This window comes from Rissa tridactyla, chromosome 4 (assembly GCF_028500815.1).
Source record: "Rissa tridactyla isolate bRisTri1 chromosome 4, bRisTri1.patW.cur.20221130, whole genome shotgun sequence".
NCBI lineage: Eukaryota > Metazoa > Chordata > Aves > Charadriiformes > Laridae > Rissa > Rissa tridactyla.
Window position 1 is genome coordinate 23,168,014 of NC_071469.1, and position 18,581 is coordinate 23,186,594.

At 41.0% G+C, this 18,581-nt stretch overlaps 2 protein-coding genes across 10 annotated transcripts in view; one reads left to right on the forward strand and one right to left on the reverse strand.

Annotated features, from left to right (window-relative positions):
- ZC3H14 (zinc finger CCCH-type containing 14) overlaps nucleotides 1–7,715 on the reverse strand; it is a 28,573-nt gene extending 20,858 nt beyond the window's left edge. For 7 of the 8 annotated variants that reach the window (XM_054201620.1, XM_054201619.1, XM_054201617.1 and 4 more), the window contains exons 1-3: nucleotides 7,570–7,715; nucleotides 6,638–6,680; nucleotides 3,288–3,402 (exon numbers count right to left, since the gene is read on the reverse strand). In XM_054201620.1, coding sequence (XP_054057595.1) covers nucleotides 3,288–3,402; nucleotides 6,638–6,680; nucleotides 7,570–7,605 — 194 coding nt within the window. In that variant the 5' untranslated portion in view covers nucleotides 7,606–7,715. Of the gene's footprint in view, nucleotides 1–3,287; nucleotides 3,403–6,637; nucleotides 6,681–7,121; nucleotides 7,228–7,569 lie in introns of those variants that run through there. The other variant, XM_054201618.1, reaches the window with a different exon arrangement.
- Nucleotides 7,716–11,795: 4,080 nt separating this feature from the next.
- PTPN21 (protein tyrosine phosphatase non-receptor type 21) overlaps nucleotides 11,796–18,581 on the forward strand; it is a 47,658-nt gene continuing 40,872 nt past the window's right edge. The window contains exons 1-2 of one of the 2 annotated variants that reach the window (XM_054201611.1): nucleotides 11,796–12,247; nucleotides 15,928–16,294. In XM_054201611.1, the coding sequence (XP_054057586.1) occupies nucleotides 16,115–16,294 (180 nt within the window). In that variant the 5' untranslated portion in view covers nucleotides 11,796–12,247; nucleotides 15,928–16,114. The remainder of the gene's footprint in view (nucleotides 12,248–15,927; nucleotides 16,295–18,581) is intronic. The other variant, XM_054201612.1, reaches the window with a different exon arrangement.

The window sequence follows — 18,581 nt, forward strand, 5'->3', positions numbered from 1 at the left end:
ATAAGGGAGGCTTACGCTCACCTCCTTGTGAGTTTTCACTAGAAGACTCTTAAAAGTTTCATCAACTGAGCTCTGCTGATGCATATCAGTTTTCACACTGACCTCCAGATAACTGTGACCTGACACTTTGTTCCGAGTAAGAAGCCTTGGCCAACCAGCAGGATTGCCAGGTCTGCCACAGAATTGCTGTGAAACTTACAAGCTACAGAGACAAACCAAGGAAGGCAGACCTTATTGAGTATTGTATTTAGCCAGAGACCCAATATTTAAGAATGTAAACATTATAGGTTGCCTTCAGAAGAAATAAAAGCATATAAAACTCCTAACTACAATGCTATTTAACTTTTTTCCACCAGTCCTCTACAGCTTATTGCATAGGTTTCGCCTTGTCTTCTTTTCCATCATTCTCTCAACCAATACCTACCTCGTTACCTGATAAAGTACTCTGACATTGAATTTGTATTTATAAACAAACGTGGATACTGAATTGAGATTAAAAGACTCATTACATTTGGAATTCACCCAGTTGTCAAAACCAGCAGGAGATATATCTACATATAGTTGATATTCAGTTCTAAATATACATATTAAAAAAATAATCGTGATTTCTCTGCCCTGCTGAAATTTGCTTTCTCTGCATCTGTTTTTTTTTTCAGTAAAGTTTTAGTTTCATTTATAAAGCCATAAAAGTGTTTGTTGCTATATATTATTGTGTTACTTCTTCCTGTGTATCAGGATTCAGTCAAAACCCTAGTACTGGAATTATCTTCTTCAACTTGTAAACCTCACTAATTTGTCTAACTGATTCACAAAACTACGAGAAAGACAACTTCATGACTTACTGCTACGGTGAAACCCAAATCTTTGCTGAGACAGGCCACAAGAGGGAACGAATAACTGAAATGCCTGTGTACTTTTTAAAAAAAGGGGTGCATGCTTAATTGCACTCCTTGTATTTTTGACAAATGTCAGAAAAAAATTGAAAACTTTGAAAACAGACTCAAATTATACCCATTCAGGTAACTCTGTCACATGAACACCCATCAGTTTAAATAGTTAATATAGAACAGTGTCATAGTTGGAACTAATCTTCACTTTTTGTCAATGCTTGTTGTTTCATAACATATCCAACTTCCAAAATGTTTTTCTCTGCTATTTAATAGCACAGAAGCTCCTAACCAAATAAAGGGGAACTTGACTAATCACACAGAAGAAATACTGGAAGTGAATGTAAACAGCCAGTATAAAAATGTCAAAGAAAGCAAACTCAAAAAGCAGAAAAAAGAAGTAGTAGTTGTCTAATCTATACAAAACAAAATAATGTTCCTTAAAACTATATTAGGTTAGACACTCAGAAATAAGATTAACTTGAAAAAACACACAACTCTGAAAGGAAGAAAAATCTCTGGAGTGAAATATCTGTTTGGGTACTCTGAAACATGGAGCTAATTAAAGGTTTATACTGTAAGTCAAATTCAGTATTAGAAAATGCATGAGAAATATAACAGCTAAGGCTGTCGTGCCACATAGCATCATTTAATCTACACTGCCAGGAGTTTAGAAAAGAGTTCATCTGTTGCTAATTTGTCCTGCTCACAATAATTCTGGGGTTCTGCTTTTGTTTTGTAGAGCTGGGTGATGGTAAGAAATAAATAGCCTGAGAGGTGGGAATACCTAAGCATTTGGTGCTAAGCCTTGTCAAAGACAGTATACAGAATTAGATCCACCGCTCATCTGTCCTGATATAGTAATTCACATGCACAACTGCAACCTGAAGCTCTATTAGCACAAAAGCAAAGACGTTTCTCTTTGAAGAACTGTTTTACATCTAACTACATTGAATCATAGAATGGTTTGGTTTGGAAGGAACCTTAAAGACCATCTAGTTACAAAACCCCTGCCATGGGCAGGGACATCTTTCACTAGACCAGGCTGCTCAAAGCCCCATCCAGCCTGGCCTTGAACACTTCCAGGCGTGGGGCATCCACAACTTCTCTGGGCAACCTATTCCAATGTCTCACCACCCTCACAGTAAAGAATTTCTTTCTAATATCTAATCTAAATCTGCCCTCTTCCAGTTAAAACCATCACCCCTTGTCCTATTGCTACACTCTCTGATAAAGACTCCCTCCCCATCTTTCCTGTAGGCCACCTTTAAGCACTGGAAGGCTGCTATAAGGTTTCCCTGAAGCCTTCTCTTCTCCACGCCGAACTACCCCGATTCTCTCAGCCTGTCCTCATAGAAGTGCGCCAGCCCTCTGATAATCTTCCTGGCCCTCTTCTGGACTTGCTACAACAGGTCTACGTCCTTCTTATATTGGGAGCTCCAGAGCTAGACATAGTACTCCAGGTGGGGTCTCACCAGAGTGGAGTACAGGGGTAGAATCACGTCCTTCAACCTGCTGGTCACACTTCTTTTGATGCAGCCCAAGCTGCAAGCGCACATTGCTGGCTCATGTTGAGCTTCTCATTAACCAACACCCCCAAAGTCCTTCTCCTCAGGGCTGCACTCAATCTATTCTCTGCCCAGACTGTATTTGTGCTTGGGACTGCCGTGACCCAGGTCCAGGACCTTGCACTTGGCCTGGCTGAACTTCATGAGGTTCGTGCAGGTCCACCTCTCAAGCCTGTCCAAGCCTGGATGGCATCCCTTCCCTCCAGTGTGTCGACCACGCCACACAGCTTGATGTCATCAGCAAACTTGCTGAGGGTGCACTCAATCCCACTGTCCATGTTGCCGACAAAGATGTTAAACAGCACTGGTCCCAGTACTGACCCCTGAGGAATGCCACTTGTCACTTTTCTCCACTTGGACATTGAGCCGTTGACTGCACCTCTTTGACTGCGACCATCCAACCAATTCCTTAACCACTGAGTGGTCCACCCGTTGAATCCAAGTCTCCCTAATTTAGAGACAACGATGTTGTACAGGACAGTGTGAAATACTCTCATCCTCACAGCAGGCTTTGCAGGAATAATTTTTTTTAAGTCAACATATGGCTCTCACTTACCTGAGCATTTCATACTTCATTCAGAAATTTTGACTGGACTTATGAGCAAACAAGGAATATAAGCACTCCAGTCCTTTGCCACTTAACTATCACTGCAATAGCCTAACTGTTGAGAGACTACAAATAATTTACTTATTAGACCTGCAAAGTAAAAGTTTTGATTATTGTAAATTACACAACGGGAAGGATAAGAAACTTCTTAAATTCTCAGGTTTCACTTATAGAAAGCAGTCCTGATTACTGGTAAGAAGTGTGACAAGTAGCTTACAAACATACCAGACAGTAAACCTGACAGTATTGTTTCCAAGGAAAAGGGAAAGGTCTTCTGTCATCTGCTCCTGACTCTTCTTATTGGCCACCATAACCATAATATAATCAGGAAGCTCTTCATCTAATAGAAAGAGAAATATGTTGCTTTAAAGTACAATAAATCATAAAAGACATAACAAACATCCTTAAACATGTAATGAGAAATTTTTTTGGCAGTTTTACTATAAAGACACTGCAGGCAGAGAACTAGGTAAGCAAATTAACAAGACTTCCATTTCCTCTGAGGTTCAAGACAAGTTTCAGCTAAGAGTGAGGAATAAAAAAAAAGATAGTCAACTTCACAAGAACATAAGCTGACGATAAGACCAAAGTATTTAAAAAGTGAGTAAATAACACACAAAAAGATAAAAGAAAGCCACTCTGCTGCCTATATCCTTTTACTTGAAAACTAGCAACCATCTAAAATTTTCATCACTTCAAGTATCGCCAAATATAGTACCGTATCCTTGTCAAATTTCCTTTAGCTACAAACACCAAACAGATAAATATCCCTTTCTGATTCGTGCATTAAACAAATCAAAACAGTATTAACTACTAGATTTTCCACCTGAAAAAAAATCCCAACCCAACACCAAACGGCAACCCCACGAGTCTGTTTCTCTAACTCCCTAACGTATGCAATTTCATACACAGTGAGAAATTTATTCCCCTGCTGGATTGCTCCCAGAGGGTACGCCTACACATCAGAATGGCCAGGAAGGTGCTCAGAATCTGACATTAATGCATTACAGGTTTGGGGAGCTTGGTATTCAACTTTTTGCTTTGCCCTAGCTCTGGTCTACTCTGAAGGGACTGAATGGCGCATTTGTTGCTCAAGGACATTAGGTATGCTTCTTGAGCACGTATTTCAATTTAGTTTAATCAAACACCTCATGCTCTCCAATACCACTCCATTACACGAACATAACAATAGAAAGTGAAGATATTTGGGAAATCCACTTCAAATTGTGAATTTGAACCAACACAGCTGTTCTCATTTCATCAAGTTAAGTCTGTACACAACATTAAAAAGACATAAAAATGAAAAATCTTAAATAGAAATCAAAGGAATTGCCTTTCTTTTGTGTCTCTCTACATACCTGGTAAATAATTCATCTGTACCCTAGACTACAGAACTAACATGCATACATTGCATCTGCACTCCATTATCACTGTTCAAGTGTTCCAACATAACACATTCCTAGCCTAAACCCTAACTTTTAGGTTTTCTGCCTCTTTTTTTTTTAATGCAAACCACAAGTTGCATAAGATGGATAGATAGATAGACAGATACCCAGAACTTAGAACAAATTTTATTTTTTGGCCAAGCTACTTTTAAACCTGATCAACTCCTCACACTGTTTAACATATGATAAAGAAGAAGATACTTTAAGTATACATCACAACATAAGTTAGCACGATTACCTGTAAAAGTATGACAGACAGACAGAAACAACTGCTTCTCTCAGTTACTGTGTCGGCTTATGCCAACTTAAATTGTATGCAAAACTACAGACTCTTGAAAATTTTTATAGTTGATGAATATTTAACTACCTTTATTTTGCTTCACAGATACAAATTTTTCCTTTGTAAGTTCTACACAACAAATCAGTCTCAACACATCTTGTTGTAGAAGACTTTTCGAAAGAAAAGAACTAGCAGTTACAGAAAGAAACAAAAGCATGGTTCTGGCTTGCAGAAGCTAGAATGAGGGAGAACCAATTTTTACCAGTTACCAAGAAGAAGAAATATAAAGTTTTTGAAAAACATTGCTTGAAAAGTCATCCAAAATACTCTTGTCAAGAAAAGAAACCTGGAACAATGATAGAAATTTGGAAAGAGTGATGTAAAAACAAAAAAGAGGCCAAGGGAAGTCAGACTTGGCAATAAAGAATACGAAGTTATTTAAAGTTCAGAAGCTGACTGAGAATAAACTGCAGACACTGTACGCTGATCTTGGGAACTGCCTTATGAATACAGGAAACAGAAAGAAAAGAAAAACAAAGAAAGAATACTCAGCCGTAGCTGGAATCAAAGATTACTACTATTCTACCAGCATCTTGGTATAGAGATAAGAAAGGTTTTTTTCAGAAATGCAGGAAAAAGCAGACAAAGAATCAAGGACTGAGAAACTGAAACCTGGAATGACAGTAAAAAACCAAAAACAAGTTACTGAAAAAGACAACTTTTGAGATGGTGAAAAAAAGATGACCTTGCAACAAAAAACTTCTAAACACAGTTCCTTGGCACCTGCTGAGTTCAGAACATCAGCTCGTATGTAACTCCCTTCTGTGGAGTCAATACATTTTGATTCTATACACACAATGGCCCTCTTGAAGTAGGAAATACGATGAATTCAAGATCAAACTACAAACTTTGAACTTAGTTCTGCAACTCAAGGGATCTCTGAACTATGCTCTTAATTCCTTTCCTTCACCTGAAACCCAAGAAGTATCACGGACAACACGGCAGTTGCAAGACTGAAGTATTCTGCTTCCAACAGAACACTGTCTTAAGTTATCAACTTTTACTCCTGTAAATAACAGCTGCTCTTAAGCGCAATATCCATTTAATCCTGGATTCAGGAAAAAAAAAACAAAGCAGAACACAGACATTCACACTGCTTAAATCTCCTCACAATCCAATATAAAATCTCCCCCTGCCTCTACGACTCAGTTAAATATGTTTACCAATGTTAGCTTAATGTAGCTCTTAGTTTTCCCCTTAACAGTCAAGCTCTTACATTTTGCAGATTTGTCCCACATAATGTTTCTGACACGGCCTTTCCACCTCCTAAAACAGTCAGCCTATTTCTGTCTTACAGTAATACCCTAATTCTCCTAATGTTGACAAATGTCTCACCCTGAATTCCAAAGTCTGTTTCAAAGATGCCTATGAAACTCTGAGTCCATCTCAGAGTGGTCACAGGTAACTGCTCCTATATTTGCAAGGATCTTGCTTTATATGTTTCTCCTTGTGCTTCCTTAAATATTCACAGACACATCATTTTTTGTTTGTTTTTCTTTCAAATCCCTTGCCACCATTTCTCCTTGAAAGGGGAGACAGCCTTCTTGGCCATTTCCTTTAGATGTCCGCGTACTGCCTCTTACGCTTAGACTATACATATTTTCTGAAGTAAAGTCTTTTTCTTTCAAACTAGTTCAGAACCTTAGGTAATTCATCTCGTGTTTAAGGCTTCTGTAGGCAGTAATAATATGTAATAAATAGTAATAAGTAAATATGCCGTTCCATTAACTAGCTGGTTGTTTCCTAACAACAAACCTAAAGAAGATTGCTAAACACATGATAAAACTTACCAACATAAGCCCCCAGCTCCTGCAACTTTCCTTTTATAGCACCCTAAAAAATAATGAAATAGCATTTAAGGGATGGAGCAACAAAGTATTTCTAACTGCAAAACGGTGGAAGACTTAGCAAAGTTCTTCTCCTTAACTGTTTGAGCATGTTGTTTAATTTTCCTATTCTCCAGTGCTCTTGATATAGACGTTCTAACAGTGAGGGACTGGGAGCAGAATAGCAAGAACTGTCAGGAATCTTGCAGCCTCTACGATACTTCCTATATCCCAGTTCCCGGTGCTACCAGACAAGCTCCAAGTCCCAGCTGTCTTTTTTAAAGCAGCGACCATCCGGGCTCATAAGGTGCAAAGAAAACGTATCCCGGATGGTTTGATACAAGCTCATTCCCAGCTCAGCAAGAAGAAAAAACCCTGCCAGGATTTTCAAGCCGTGATTGCTGAGCAGGAGCAGCTTGACGAAGACCTGACGGTAACGGAGACTTACACCAAATTGCCCGGCCGCGGCTGCTCCCCCTCCCAGGCAGCCCCCAGTTCCGGGCCTGACTCCCAGGCGGGACGCTGCAGGGCGAGAACTCCATCTGCGGGGCAGAGCTGGCAGCTGCCCTCCGGGGTACGGTACGACCCCGACTGCGCTTCCCAAAACAGTGACACTCCTGCTCGTGGCCCTCCCTGGGGAGCCCCGGGGCCGAAGGCCGCCCGCCGCCGGGAGCTCCAGGTTACCCCGGCCCGGCTGGGGGTTCACCCCGCCGCTTCCTTCCCCCGGCAGAAGGGGGCTCGGCGGTGCGGGGCCCGCAGCGCGCCGGCCACCTCCGCGTCTGAGGGAGGCCAGAGGGAACCCGGCGCCTCAGCCATCGGCCGGGCCTGCCCCCCGCAAACGGGGTCAGGCCCTTGCTGCGGGTGGAGAGGGAGCGACCCGGCTGCTTCTCTCTCACCCGTATCTTGCGGCTGATCTCGGTGCCGATCTCCATGGTGGTGGTGGCGCCGCCCCGGTCCCTTCCCGCCGCGCCGTGCCCCGTCTCCCCCCCCACCGCGGCCTCCCGGCTCCGTTGCCGCCGCCGCGGGCCGCGCCGCCTCTGGAGCGCCGAGACGCAGAGCGCGCGGCCTCCGCCTGCGGCGCCCCCTGCCGGGCGGCGGCGCTACCTCCGCGCCGCCCCAGCCCCGCCGGCGGGCGCCGCCTGCCCCGCAGCGGGCACAGGCCCGAGGTGGCCCGGTGGCCCCCTAAGGCGGTGGCCGCGGGGAGAAGGGGGACACGCAGCCCCCGCTGGGAGGCCGGTGGGGAGGGACAGTGGGCCGCCCCTCACCGCAAAGCGCTGCTGAGCCCGTGGCTGCGGCCTGGCCGCCTGGGCGAGCGCGGGGCAGCCACCACGCAAGAGTAAAGGAAATAAATATATCTTTTTAGCGTATTTCTAAATAGCTGCGTGTCAGAGGGTCTACTCTTAATAAGTCGAGTGTCACATTTAGCTGTTTTTTTGAGTTGCTTTTTTCTTCATTCCTGGTTTTTATAAAATTGGTTTATAAAGTCCTGCCACATGGCTCAGGGTAAGTATGAATGTCCTAAGATTAACTACAAGGTTATTTCAAAATTAGTGCTCTTTCTTAAAAGTACAAAAAATGACAATTTAAATATTTGTTTGTAAAAAAAAAAATACATTATGGTATAGGAATACACAAAGTATCAAAGTAACTTTTCATGCCATACCACAGCTATACTATAAAAGCACTTTACTATTAAATTTTAGTTTTGTGACCCCATGTTAGACTGATAAGACGTCTTAAAACAATGTGACAATGTGCTTTTTTTTTTGTTCTTCTTACAAAGAGATGGTTGTATCTACTAGTCTTATTGCTACCCGGGATCAGTTGCAGAGGGAGGAAGAACTCTGTGGAAGTGGTGTTTGAGCCACGCCATTTATCTTTGGCACCAACGTCCCAGCTTTGCTTCAGCTGATTTAGTGAGCAGTAACGTTACAGAAAAAGGCTCTTTTACAGGTAACGCCACTAGGTAAAATAAACTCCAGGCGTTGTAGTTAACAGCTGTATTAATCTCTTGCTGCATCACTGCTCCTAATATAAACCAAACATCATACGGAGATAGCCTAGACTAATTATTGCTAATGATCTGTGCTGTTTGCCTGACTATACTTCTAATATACTGGTGTTTCAGTGAGATACCACTAGTAATAGATTAGTTTAATTACTACATTCCATTTTAACCTTCAAGAGATGCATTTTGTTTTCAAGATTTCAAGTAAGCTGTATTACTTAATTAATGGAACAAGAAAAATAATTATTGAAGGACAGAAATAGGAATTGAGTTTATTTCATAACCAACTAATGGATTTACTTTAGAAAGAAATATCGTGTTTAAAAAAAGAAAGTATTCTTGTGAATAACAACAGGAGCTCATTGCTTCAAGTTCAGCACCACATTATGTGTAGGAAAAGTGCCTATTTTCATCTAGGAAAATTCTATAACCTTAATTAGTTACTTAGTAGAACATGGTTCAACATTTTGCAGTGCCCTATAAGTAAAAATGAATCTTGCAAACATGAAATGTCAGGCCTCAAGCATGTAATAAACATATTGTATGTTCATTTTTCTAGCACCTTCAATTCTTGCCAGTACCATCAAGAAATATGTAATGACACTATCTCTTGCTTTTCACAAATAAGAAATGGAATGATGAAAAAACAGGGAGGCTTCAGACACTTCTGAAACATAGAATTGATGAGTAAAGTGAATTTAGAGAACAGCTTTAGGAGTCGTATGTAGAATCAGAGGTATTCTGACTTTTCACTTCATGAAGTCACTATTCTGCATGGCTAGTGAGTAAATCAAGATCCTTTTCCACATAACTTCTTCATTGTTTCAGCATCCTGGGGATGGCCCTTTAATTCCTGGATTATCCTGCCTGCGTTTTTCATCAGAAATGGACAACTCTCCACTAGGCCAAGGAGTATATACATACATACCGCTTTTCTGCCTGGAGGGTGACTGATTCTGCTTCCCATTCGGCTTACTTCCAACTTTCTGTCTTACCATTAGTCACTGCAAAGACCTGATGCTGGACAGAGTTCCCAGAATCGGAACAAGGTGAATACTTGCGTCAGCCTTCACCCTGTTGGCTGATACATTCAACTGCAATCACGCATTTGGAGCAGGATGGAAAAAGAATCAAAACTGTTCGAGAAGGGAAGATGTCAATAAGAACAAAGTAGGTTTATCCTTGTTCCTTTATGGGCGGGCAGTATTCAACCCAACGGGCAGAAACTTCTCTCTGTACTTATAGAACAAGGGCTGCAACATTCAGCTGTAGGGTATTAGTCTTTTCCTCCCATCATCTTCAACAAGAAGATAGAGAATACAGTAAAAGATGCGGGTGTTTTACCCATGCATGTCATGAGTGTTGATCAGGGCTTAAAGGGGAGAAGCAGAAGCACTGTATAGTGCCCTAAGGCAATCACTCTGTGTTTTACTGATGTGTATCAGAGTTCATCATGTGTTCATGGATGCCTTCGTCTCTTTGTCCTATTTATTAGAGTTGATAGTTGGAACAAAGCAGGTAATGGGGAGCTGATGAGGCAAAAAATGAGATAGGGCAAAATGGAGAAAGTGCAGAAAAACACAAAGTTAGGACGAAAACTGGGATTATAGGAAGCAGAAGTAAAAATTTAATTCAGGAATGTTTGATGAGCTTCAAAAAGAGAAAATGTAAGCTGTAGAGGAGCATATTGACTTGTGTCATTATGCTATGCTACTTATGTAGCATATCCTACTTGTGTCTTCTAAGATGATGTGTTGTCTAATGTAAATGCAAAGAGAAAAAAATACAGTAAGGAGTAACTATGGAAAATAAGAAAACTGTAATAAATGCAACTTCTAGGCAGCGAATCAGGCAGGAAATGGGTGTGATCAAGATTTAGAATAGGAAATGTGACAGATAAGAGAATTGAGACCTTGTTTCCAGTATGAATTGTTTAGAAATAGGAAGGGTTGTCTCTGTTACCCTGAATTTTCATGGCTTGGATTTGTCATGCAATGTATTGGTCAGTTTTCTCTGTCGAGTAACCATAGTTCTGGCCTGTAGCAAATACCATTAAAGAAGGGCAACTGCTTAGTTTATTTCAGTTTATCTCACTCAATATAAAATTCCCCTGAGTGAGTTCTTTCCTTGGCTTATGGGCTGCTTATCATAACTATGGCTGATGTATGGGGGAGGGAAAAAGAGATATTCCCCTGATTAGAGGAAAGCCCGTTGTGCAAGAGAAATAACTCTGAAGAATTCATCATAGTGCAAAATTACCTACATATTTCAGCTGAGATTAGTGTCCTCCTGAGTAACAGGCTATTTGCATAGCAGATCTGCAGGTTAGACCTGCTCAGACAGTAGCATGTTTGTGCGCTTTACATTACCATAACACTTTCTAAGTTTTAGTCATGAGTCAGCGTTTGCATGCTCACTTTACCTTTTTCCTCATCCCAGACCTGTTGCAGGTTCGTATATACTTTTGTCTGGCTCACGTATGTGGAGAGCCGTAAAATTACAAATTGCTGATTTCACGCATGCACACACACACTGAGGTTTCCATATATTTGTGGGACTGGAGTGCAGCCCCTTATATGATGTTTGCATTAGTTAAACACAATATTACTTAATTGATATGGATTTAATGCTTGCTAAAATGGTTGTTATTAAGGGCATAGTTTCTTTTGACATCTTTGGGAGTTTTAAGTCCAAGTAAGAGCTGAAAGATCAGTCTTTAATCTGCATTTTCTTGCTATGCATATTACCAACAGCTGAAGCTTTTCAATGACTTTGTTTTTAGCTGCAGACATAAGTGTATCTGCATAGGTCATTTGGTACAAAACACATGGATTAAACTTTTTTAAATATTTCCAAGCTGCGTGAAAATAAGACCAGCAGATTTTTTGGTAAGAGATTTGCCTTAATTGGAAAGGCTTAAAATAAACGATCATATGATTAAAAAAAGCAAGGATTGCCTGCTATTTGTTGTAACCCCTATTTCTGTAATGCCCCTGTAGCCAGAGAAGCAGCTGTTCATTGCTGACATTCTCCCTGCCAGGCATTCCAACTCTCTGAGGTAATGGGCTACAAGCATACGGGCCTTCGCTTTAATTCTTTCAGCGTATCCTTCCGCATGGATAGACCGAGGGGAACGCCTCCAGGAAAAGAAATTAAATGCACACACACAGAGGCACACGGAGACGGGTGATTTGAAAATATTCTCGAGAACGCAGTTTGTGCTCATGCAGCGCAGCGTCACATGAAAGAGGCAGCCTGAAGAGCTGGCTGGCGCAGGTTTATTTTGTTGTAATATTTTCTTCCACCCCCAGCTCTTTACCCAGTGGAATGATATCCAGAGCAAGTTTTTTGAGACAGGAAGTGAGGAATGTTTTCACTATGAGTGATCTGAGAAGAAGGTGGGTTAGCCGAGATAGCAGCTGTTTCGGACAAGAGGAACACAGTAAGTCAGTTCCCGAGGAATACCGATGAGATGGCTCCGGGAGAAACAGTCTTGGAGCGCTGTGGGGTTTTTTCGGCTACACGTATGTGAAAGGAGACTCGGTGTCTTTGGATCACTGCAAAAGGTAAGGGGGGAAAAAACAGACACAGTAAAAAAAAAATAATTAGTGGGTGATCTCTGCTGTGCACCGTAAGACTAAGGAGTTTCAGGCACTTACTTTTTGAAAAGTAAAGGCTGTGGAACTGTGCTTCTGGAGGTAGGGGAGGTTTGAGATAGGCGCTTATTGCTGCTCTTTCAGTCCAAGAGTTATGTCAAAGATTAACTGGTAAAACAAGGGGAGGGTGGAGTATTCTGGGGTTTTTTGGCTCCTCAAATGTTTCTGAAATAAATATATGTATTTCAAGCATTTGAAATAATAGGAACCTTTTTTTGGCATCATATATTGTAGTTTTATTTCGCACGCTGTCATTCATGCAGGCTGTTTAAAAAAAATCTTTGTAAAGTAAAATGCTAATTATCGAGGGGGGAGTGAGAGGTGTAGGTAAAGGAGAAGGATACCACAGTGCTTAATAATCATGTGTCAGTCGCAGCCATGTTGCTGAAATTCTAATATGACATTTTTGAAACTAGATGTTTGTGTTGAAATATAAATGTACAAAGTTAGGCTACTTACAGAAAATTCCAGGCTTGCTAAATAAAGGCTTTTTATTGTAGGAGTTGTCAGTTGGATTTGTAACTCCTCGCAGAATGTAGTTTCTTTTTGCTAAAGTAGCTTTATAACAATGCAGATGTGTCTGAATTTAAAGTAATACAGAAGGTAAATATGAGAGCACTTAGCATTGCAGAATGCACTGCCGCTGAATAAAACCAGCACAGCTGTGTTTGCAAGAAGTACGCATGGCTAGCAGTAGAAGTTACTGAATGATACCTCAGTATTATTCATCAAACTTGCCTTTATTCTACAGTGTTAATTTATTATATGACAAGAATTATTTTTTTGGAGTTGGTCTTTTGTGACATGGAAGTTGGTTACTCAAGTTTTCCTTGTTACAAATGTGTTTCAGAAGTAATGAAGATTATGTCAGACATGTACTGCGTTACAATGAAACTGTTTAGGGTAAATGTTCAGTAGAGCAATAAATGGAAACAACAGACCATAACCTGAAGAGCGCTCCTGGCACGTTCTGAAAATTCTGCTCTAAACTTTCTTCCTATGCTTGCATTGCTACCTGTCCGCATAGCAAAATAACTGAAAGTCTGAGATTGCCTCATGTCAGCATTAGATGGTTTGGGAATTTCACCTCTCAGGTCAGCCTCTTGTTAGTGATTATTATTTTTTTAATTTTTTTTTTTTCCATGCCCTTAGAATACTTTTCTAACGGCCTGATGGGGGCATGGAAGTTTGAATGTCTTTCATATTGGTACAGCATAATAACTGAGATTAAAACAGCACTGCACTTCTGATTGCAGCTTTCAAAAGGATGAGTAAGTTGTTTTTTCTCATTGCTGTAGCACTGAAGAAAGTGCGTAACTCTGCACAGAATGTATTGGAAAACAGGCCCTGGGGACGTGAGCTGAGGTCAGTCAGCCAAAAGTTTATCTGCCAGGAATAAACCCAGTGCGAGATTCTGCTGGCAGTGGGCAGGAAACTAAAAGCTTCTGTCTGCGGAGCATTCCCTGCATGCTGCTCCGGGGAGGCAGGATTTGGAGGATCAAAGTGCAGAGCGAGTAATAAAGTGAGGAGTCCCCACGTATCCCTGAATTTTTCAGGGAAACCTGTTGCTATCAGTTGTTATTTATTCTGCTGCTGCACCCAAAAATAAATTAGTGTTTGGGCCAAGTTATTTTGATTCAATTAAGATTTTAGGTGGTTATCTGTTGAGGATGGGGATTGCGTAGGACAGTAGAAGTGCTTCCAGATTATTAGAAACGTGGTCATGAAGTACGCTTATGGGCATTCTCTGGAGTAGGGTTGCAAAGATGTCATCGAGGAAAAATGCCGTGCTGCCTCATCTTTCTCCCCGTTTTAGGCCTTTAGTGTCTTTCAGCCTCCCTTTCTTATTTGCCTGCTGCTTACAAGGGAGTAGGGAGTCCGATACGAGATTTTCAACCAAAAGCGTTTATGGTTGTGGCGAATAACACTCAATTTCTAGGGCTGTATATAAATGTACAAGTAGTATATGGCTGTCTTATTTGTTTATAGCTATACTTTCGAGTTTAAAAACAGGTGCGCTACATCTGCAGATCCCCTCCACCCCCCAAATAAACGCACATCCTCGTGTTACTCCTGCCTGATAATTCCGTGACTCTTCAGAAACCAAATTATCCCTTGCAAACTCTGCTGCTAACGCCTACCGGCCTGAAAATACAAGGAGGTGGTTGTTTTCTTTTTCCCCTTTTTTTTTTTTCTTTTTTTTTCTTCCCCCCTTTCAGGAGCTGCCACTAGAGGTCCCAGGCCGACGGCAGCTAACAATGAGAGGAAGAAGGGTAGTTTCCCCCTCAGGGCGGCTCGGCCCCCTCAGGCCCGGCCCGGCCAACGGCCGGCGCGCGGGCAGCCCAACGGCCGCCGCGGCGGCCGTTGGGCTGCCCGCGCGCCGGCCGTTGGCCGGGCCCGGACCCCGACCCGGGAGCCGCTGCCTCGGCCCACACCGGCCCAGCCCGGGTGGTCCCAGCCCGGGGCCGGGCCCTGGGCTGTTAACGTGGGGACCGGGGGTACGTATAGCTTTGAGGGAGGCGTTTCAGCCCTTCCCCTTGAGGCGATGGTGGGTTTTCTCTCCAGCGTGTGAAGCGCTCTCTCCCCAGCCCCCTCGCTGTAGCGACTGCCCTCAGCACACGTAGTTCTGTAGGAAAAAAAAACAAACAACAAACCACCACCCTGTATTTATAAAATGTTTTTCACGTGCTGCTGCAAACCAGCGCTAGTGAGATCAGGACGAATTTCACAGGCGAGGGTGCACGCGGTAAGAAAACACCTCAAAAACCTCAAAAGAAGAGGAAGGTGAAGCTTGTATGTTACGGAGTCGAAGGGAAAGGAGGTGCCAAGGTGTTTGCAAAAGGTGGGGAAATGGGTGGCTGCCTTTAGGCTGGGAATAAGTATGTTTTTCAAGAAAAATTAGAAAATAAGTGGTTCTCAGAGTTCACGTGCTTTCTTGGTGGGGCAAAACGTAACCTGAAACGTTGTATGGCAGCTTGACGTAAGAAATAATGGTACAGCTAGCTTTAATTTGGGGACAATTAGAGGAATTGGATTTTAATTGTCTGGTAGGAAATGGCTAAGGTGTGAGCTTTAATGCCTCTCTTCCTGCCTTTCTTTTTTCTTAATCGTTTATGGGGCTTGGTTTTTTGTTTAATCTGACAGATAGCGGCTGAGGCTGCATGCCGCTCTGAAAAACAAGCCAGATGATTGCTGGTTTTGCTCTTAAAGAAAATGGCTTTGTTCAGTATTAGAAATACCTTAGGTAGCTTGGACTTTGTAGAGGTATTTCATCTAAGTACTGCTTCAATTTAGAAATACTTATTTTAAGACATTGAAGCCACATTTGAGGAATGCTCATTATTCACTTGCGAATTGTAAAAAAAAAAAATAAATCATATTGCCAAAGACTGGTGTCTGTGGAAAAACCAGAAACTCTGGTGCTTATTTCATTATTTGAATGTGTAACAGCTCTGCATTTTGGAAAAGTAGACTGATTATTTAGATTTAGAAGAAATATACATGTTATTTTTCCCATGTTACCATTCCCCTTTCAGGCAAAGTATTTCTGATTCTTGTATTTATTCTCTTTCTCTTTTGTTCCTTGCTAGGATTCCAGTGGATGCCCCTTCTACTTGTCTCTTGGTGGAAAACTTGCTTGTCTTTAATGGATACTGCTGCTGCTGGTTGATCTCTGGAGACTTTACAGCTCCTTACCTTTTGAGAGGAAATTGTCCCCTCTCAAGGTCCCAGTGGTAGTAGCTTTTTATCTGTAACCATCTGTGAGGGAAAAAGAAGATGCCTCTACCTTTTGGGTTAAAATTGAAACGAACTCGACGTTATACAGTATCCAGCAAGAGTTGCTTGGTGGCTCGTATCCAGCTGCTCAACAATGAATTTGTGGAGTTCACGCTGTCGGTGGAAAGCACAGGCCAGGAAAGTCTGGAAGCAGTGGCTCAGAGGCTTGAATTGCGGGAGGTAAGAAAACTGTCCAGCAAAGGCAGTCTTCCTCTCTGGTGCTAGATGACTTATGTGGTGACTCCATACCGTTTGGGGCAATCAGTTTAGTTACTGGAGCAGCTATCCCGTTTCCCCTTGTTTCTTCCTATTCTGGTCTTTCTTTATGGGATATCATATTGGTCCAAAACAGTTGCAAAACTTATGTTGTAGAGCTAGGGAATGCCCAAGGGGAGGACATGTGAGAAGTGGCAGTGAATAGAAGCTTAGAGCGATAAACAAAGTGACTGTTTTAAACCTGGCAATGTTGAAAATGCTCTTTTAAAAAAACCCCAAAGGATAAAACAAAAAAAAAATTCTGCTTAAGCAATGTGGTTAAAAATTACTGTGAGACTTGAGACAACTTTTAGCTAAGGATATGAAAGAGAGTGTTATTTGCTTGCATGTATTTCTTTATGATGAATTAGTGCTGTGAAAAGAACTTAAGGGACAAAATGTGATAAGTGTACCAGTGACCCACTATTTGTATTGCTTGTTCAAATACCACAAACATGTTTGCAGACACTGTCTTACTGTCTTGGAGCAAGCATATAGTGATTTAGATCGAGTGCTGGACTCATGAGGAAACACAGTTTGCTAGTTGAATCTGTATATATCTGTGTAACCTGCCTTTTTCCTCAAAAATTCCTTATTTCATATTTTGAAGGATCCTTTTGCAACTGAGATTTGCTTTTCCTCCCACACATGTAGTGATTATTCATACATCTCCTGTATTGAGCGAATTACTTCTGGAATGCTGAGCTGCAAAGTGTTGTTTATAGAAATCTACATAGATTACCAACATATGAACGAATGTAATTGCTTTATAATTTTAGTAGTTGAATGCTGTCAATCCTGTGTAAACTGACATTTCCTATGAGAGTCTCAAAAGGTTTAATTCATTTTATAGTCATTAAACTGACAGAATGTGCAGTTTTGTGGGGCAGGAGAGGGGAAACTTGTAATAAAAATTTACTGTTCTAGCATTGTTGTGAAAAAGACGCTTTTGCTCTATTATGTGGTCTGCCATATAACGGTGTTTTGAATGTGGGATTCAAATACAGGATGAAAACCTGAGACATGGGTAACCAAAATAAGAGTAATTTTTGTCTAATAACTATGATTTTTTTAAAATGTTATATTTTCATTGCCAAGCAATGGCAAGAACTTATAACTTTGCTCAAATATTGAGCAATTAAATTTAGGACTCAATCCTGCAACCATTTATTACTGTACCCAGTATGCATTACTGTAGGATTTCTCAGTAGGAAATGCTATATACAGTAGTTTTCAGAAATATTTTTTTTTCTGTTTGGAGAATAATAAATAAATGAAATAGAGGTGGATCCATTAATCTCTAAGCATTTGTTTACTGTGGTTGTTTTCAATACCAGTATGGACTCTTGTAGATTCTCCAAATATTTTTTTTTCAGTGTACAGTTGGTTTAGAAACATGCAGTTCTGTGCAACAGTATGACTTCTTTTTTTTATCTTGCTCCTTTTAGCACAGGGAGAATCTAACTACACTGGTAGGCTTAGTGTTTACTTAGAATACATCAGATATCATATATTTAGAATTTAGTTATTGTTATGTGAATGGAGTTTGTCAGTTTTATCTGTCCACTTTTAGATGTCACTGCTAAGTCAACAGAAGGTAAAGAATTTTAACTATATTTGGCTTGCAAAATGCAAAGGCTTTGTCTTCCTGAATGATGACCGCTAGCTTTTATTGAACTAGTCGCAGAGTGTTGGAGATGCAGTTTTTTTCAGCTATTCTTCATTATCTTTGTTTGGAGCTACTCCTAAAAATCTGGGTTGTTTTTTTTTTTTTTTTTAGAAAAAAAAAAAGAGAAAGATGGCAATTGCCTCAATTAAGAGTCATATATCAGACTAAGGGAGTTGACAGTACACTATTGAACTCTGAGCAGATTCCTTCAGTCATGCATTCTTGCATGGATTATTTTGGCAGGAAAATGTGTTACAATAAAAGGGAATGGAAAGTAGGGATATAAATTACTTTCCAGAGCTTGCATTCAAAAAATGTTGTTCTGCCCTTAAATAGTCAGATTTGCCAAGCAGATGCTGGATCATTCCTGATTGCTTGCTTGGTAGAAACTTTTCAGAAAGAAAAATTTGCTGAGCACTTTGCTTAAATCTGCAAAAACATTAGTTCTTGATACAGTAAAATACTAAGTACTTTCTATAAGATTTTGCATATTGTTAATGCACTAAGCATCCTTAAAGAGTGAGGGTGAATTCAAAGTGTTAA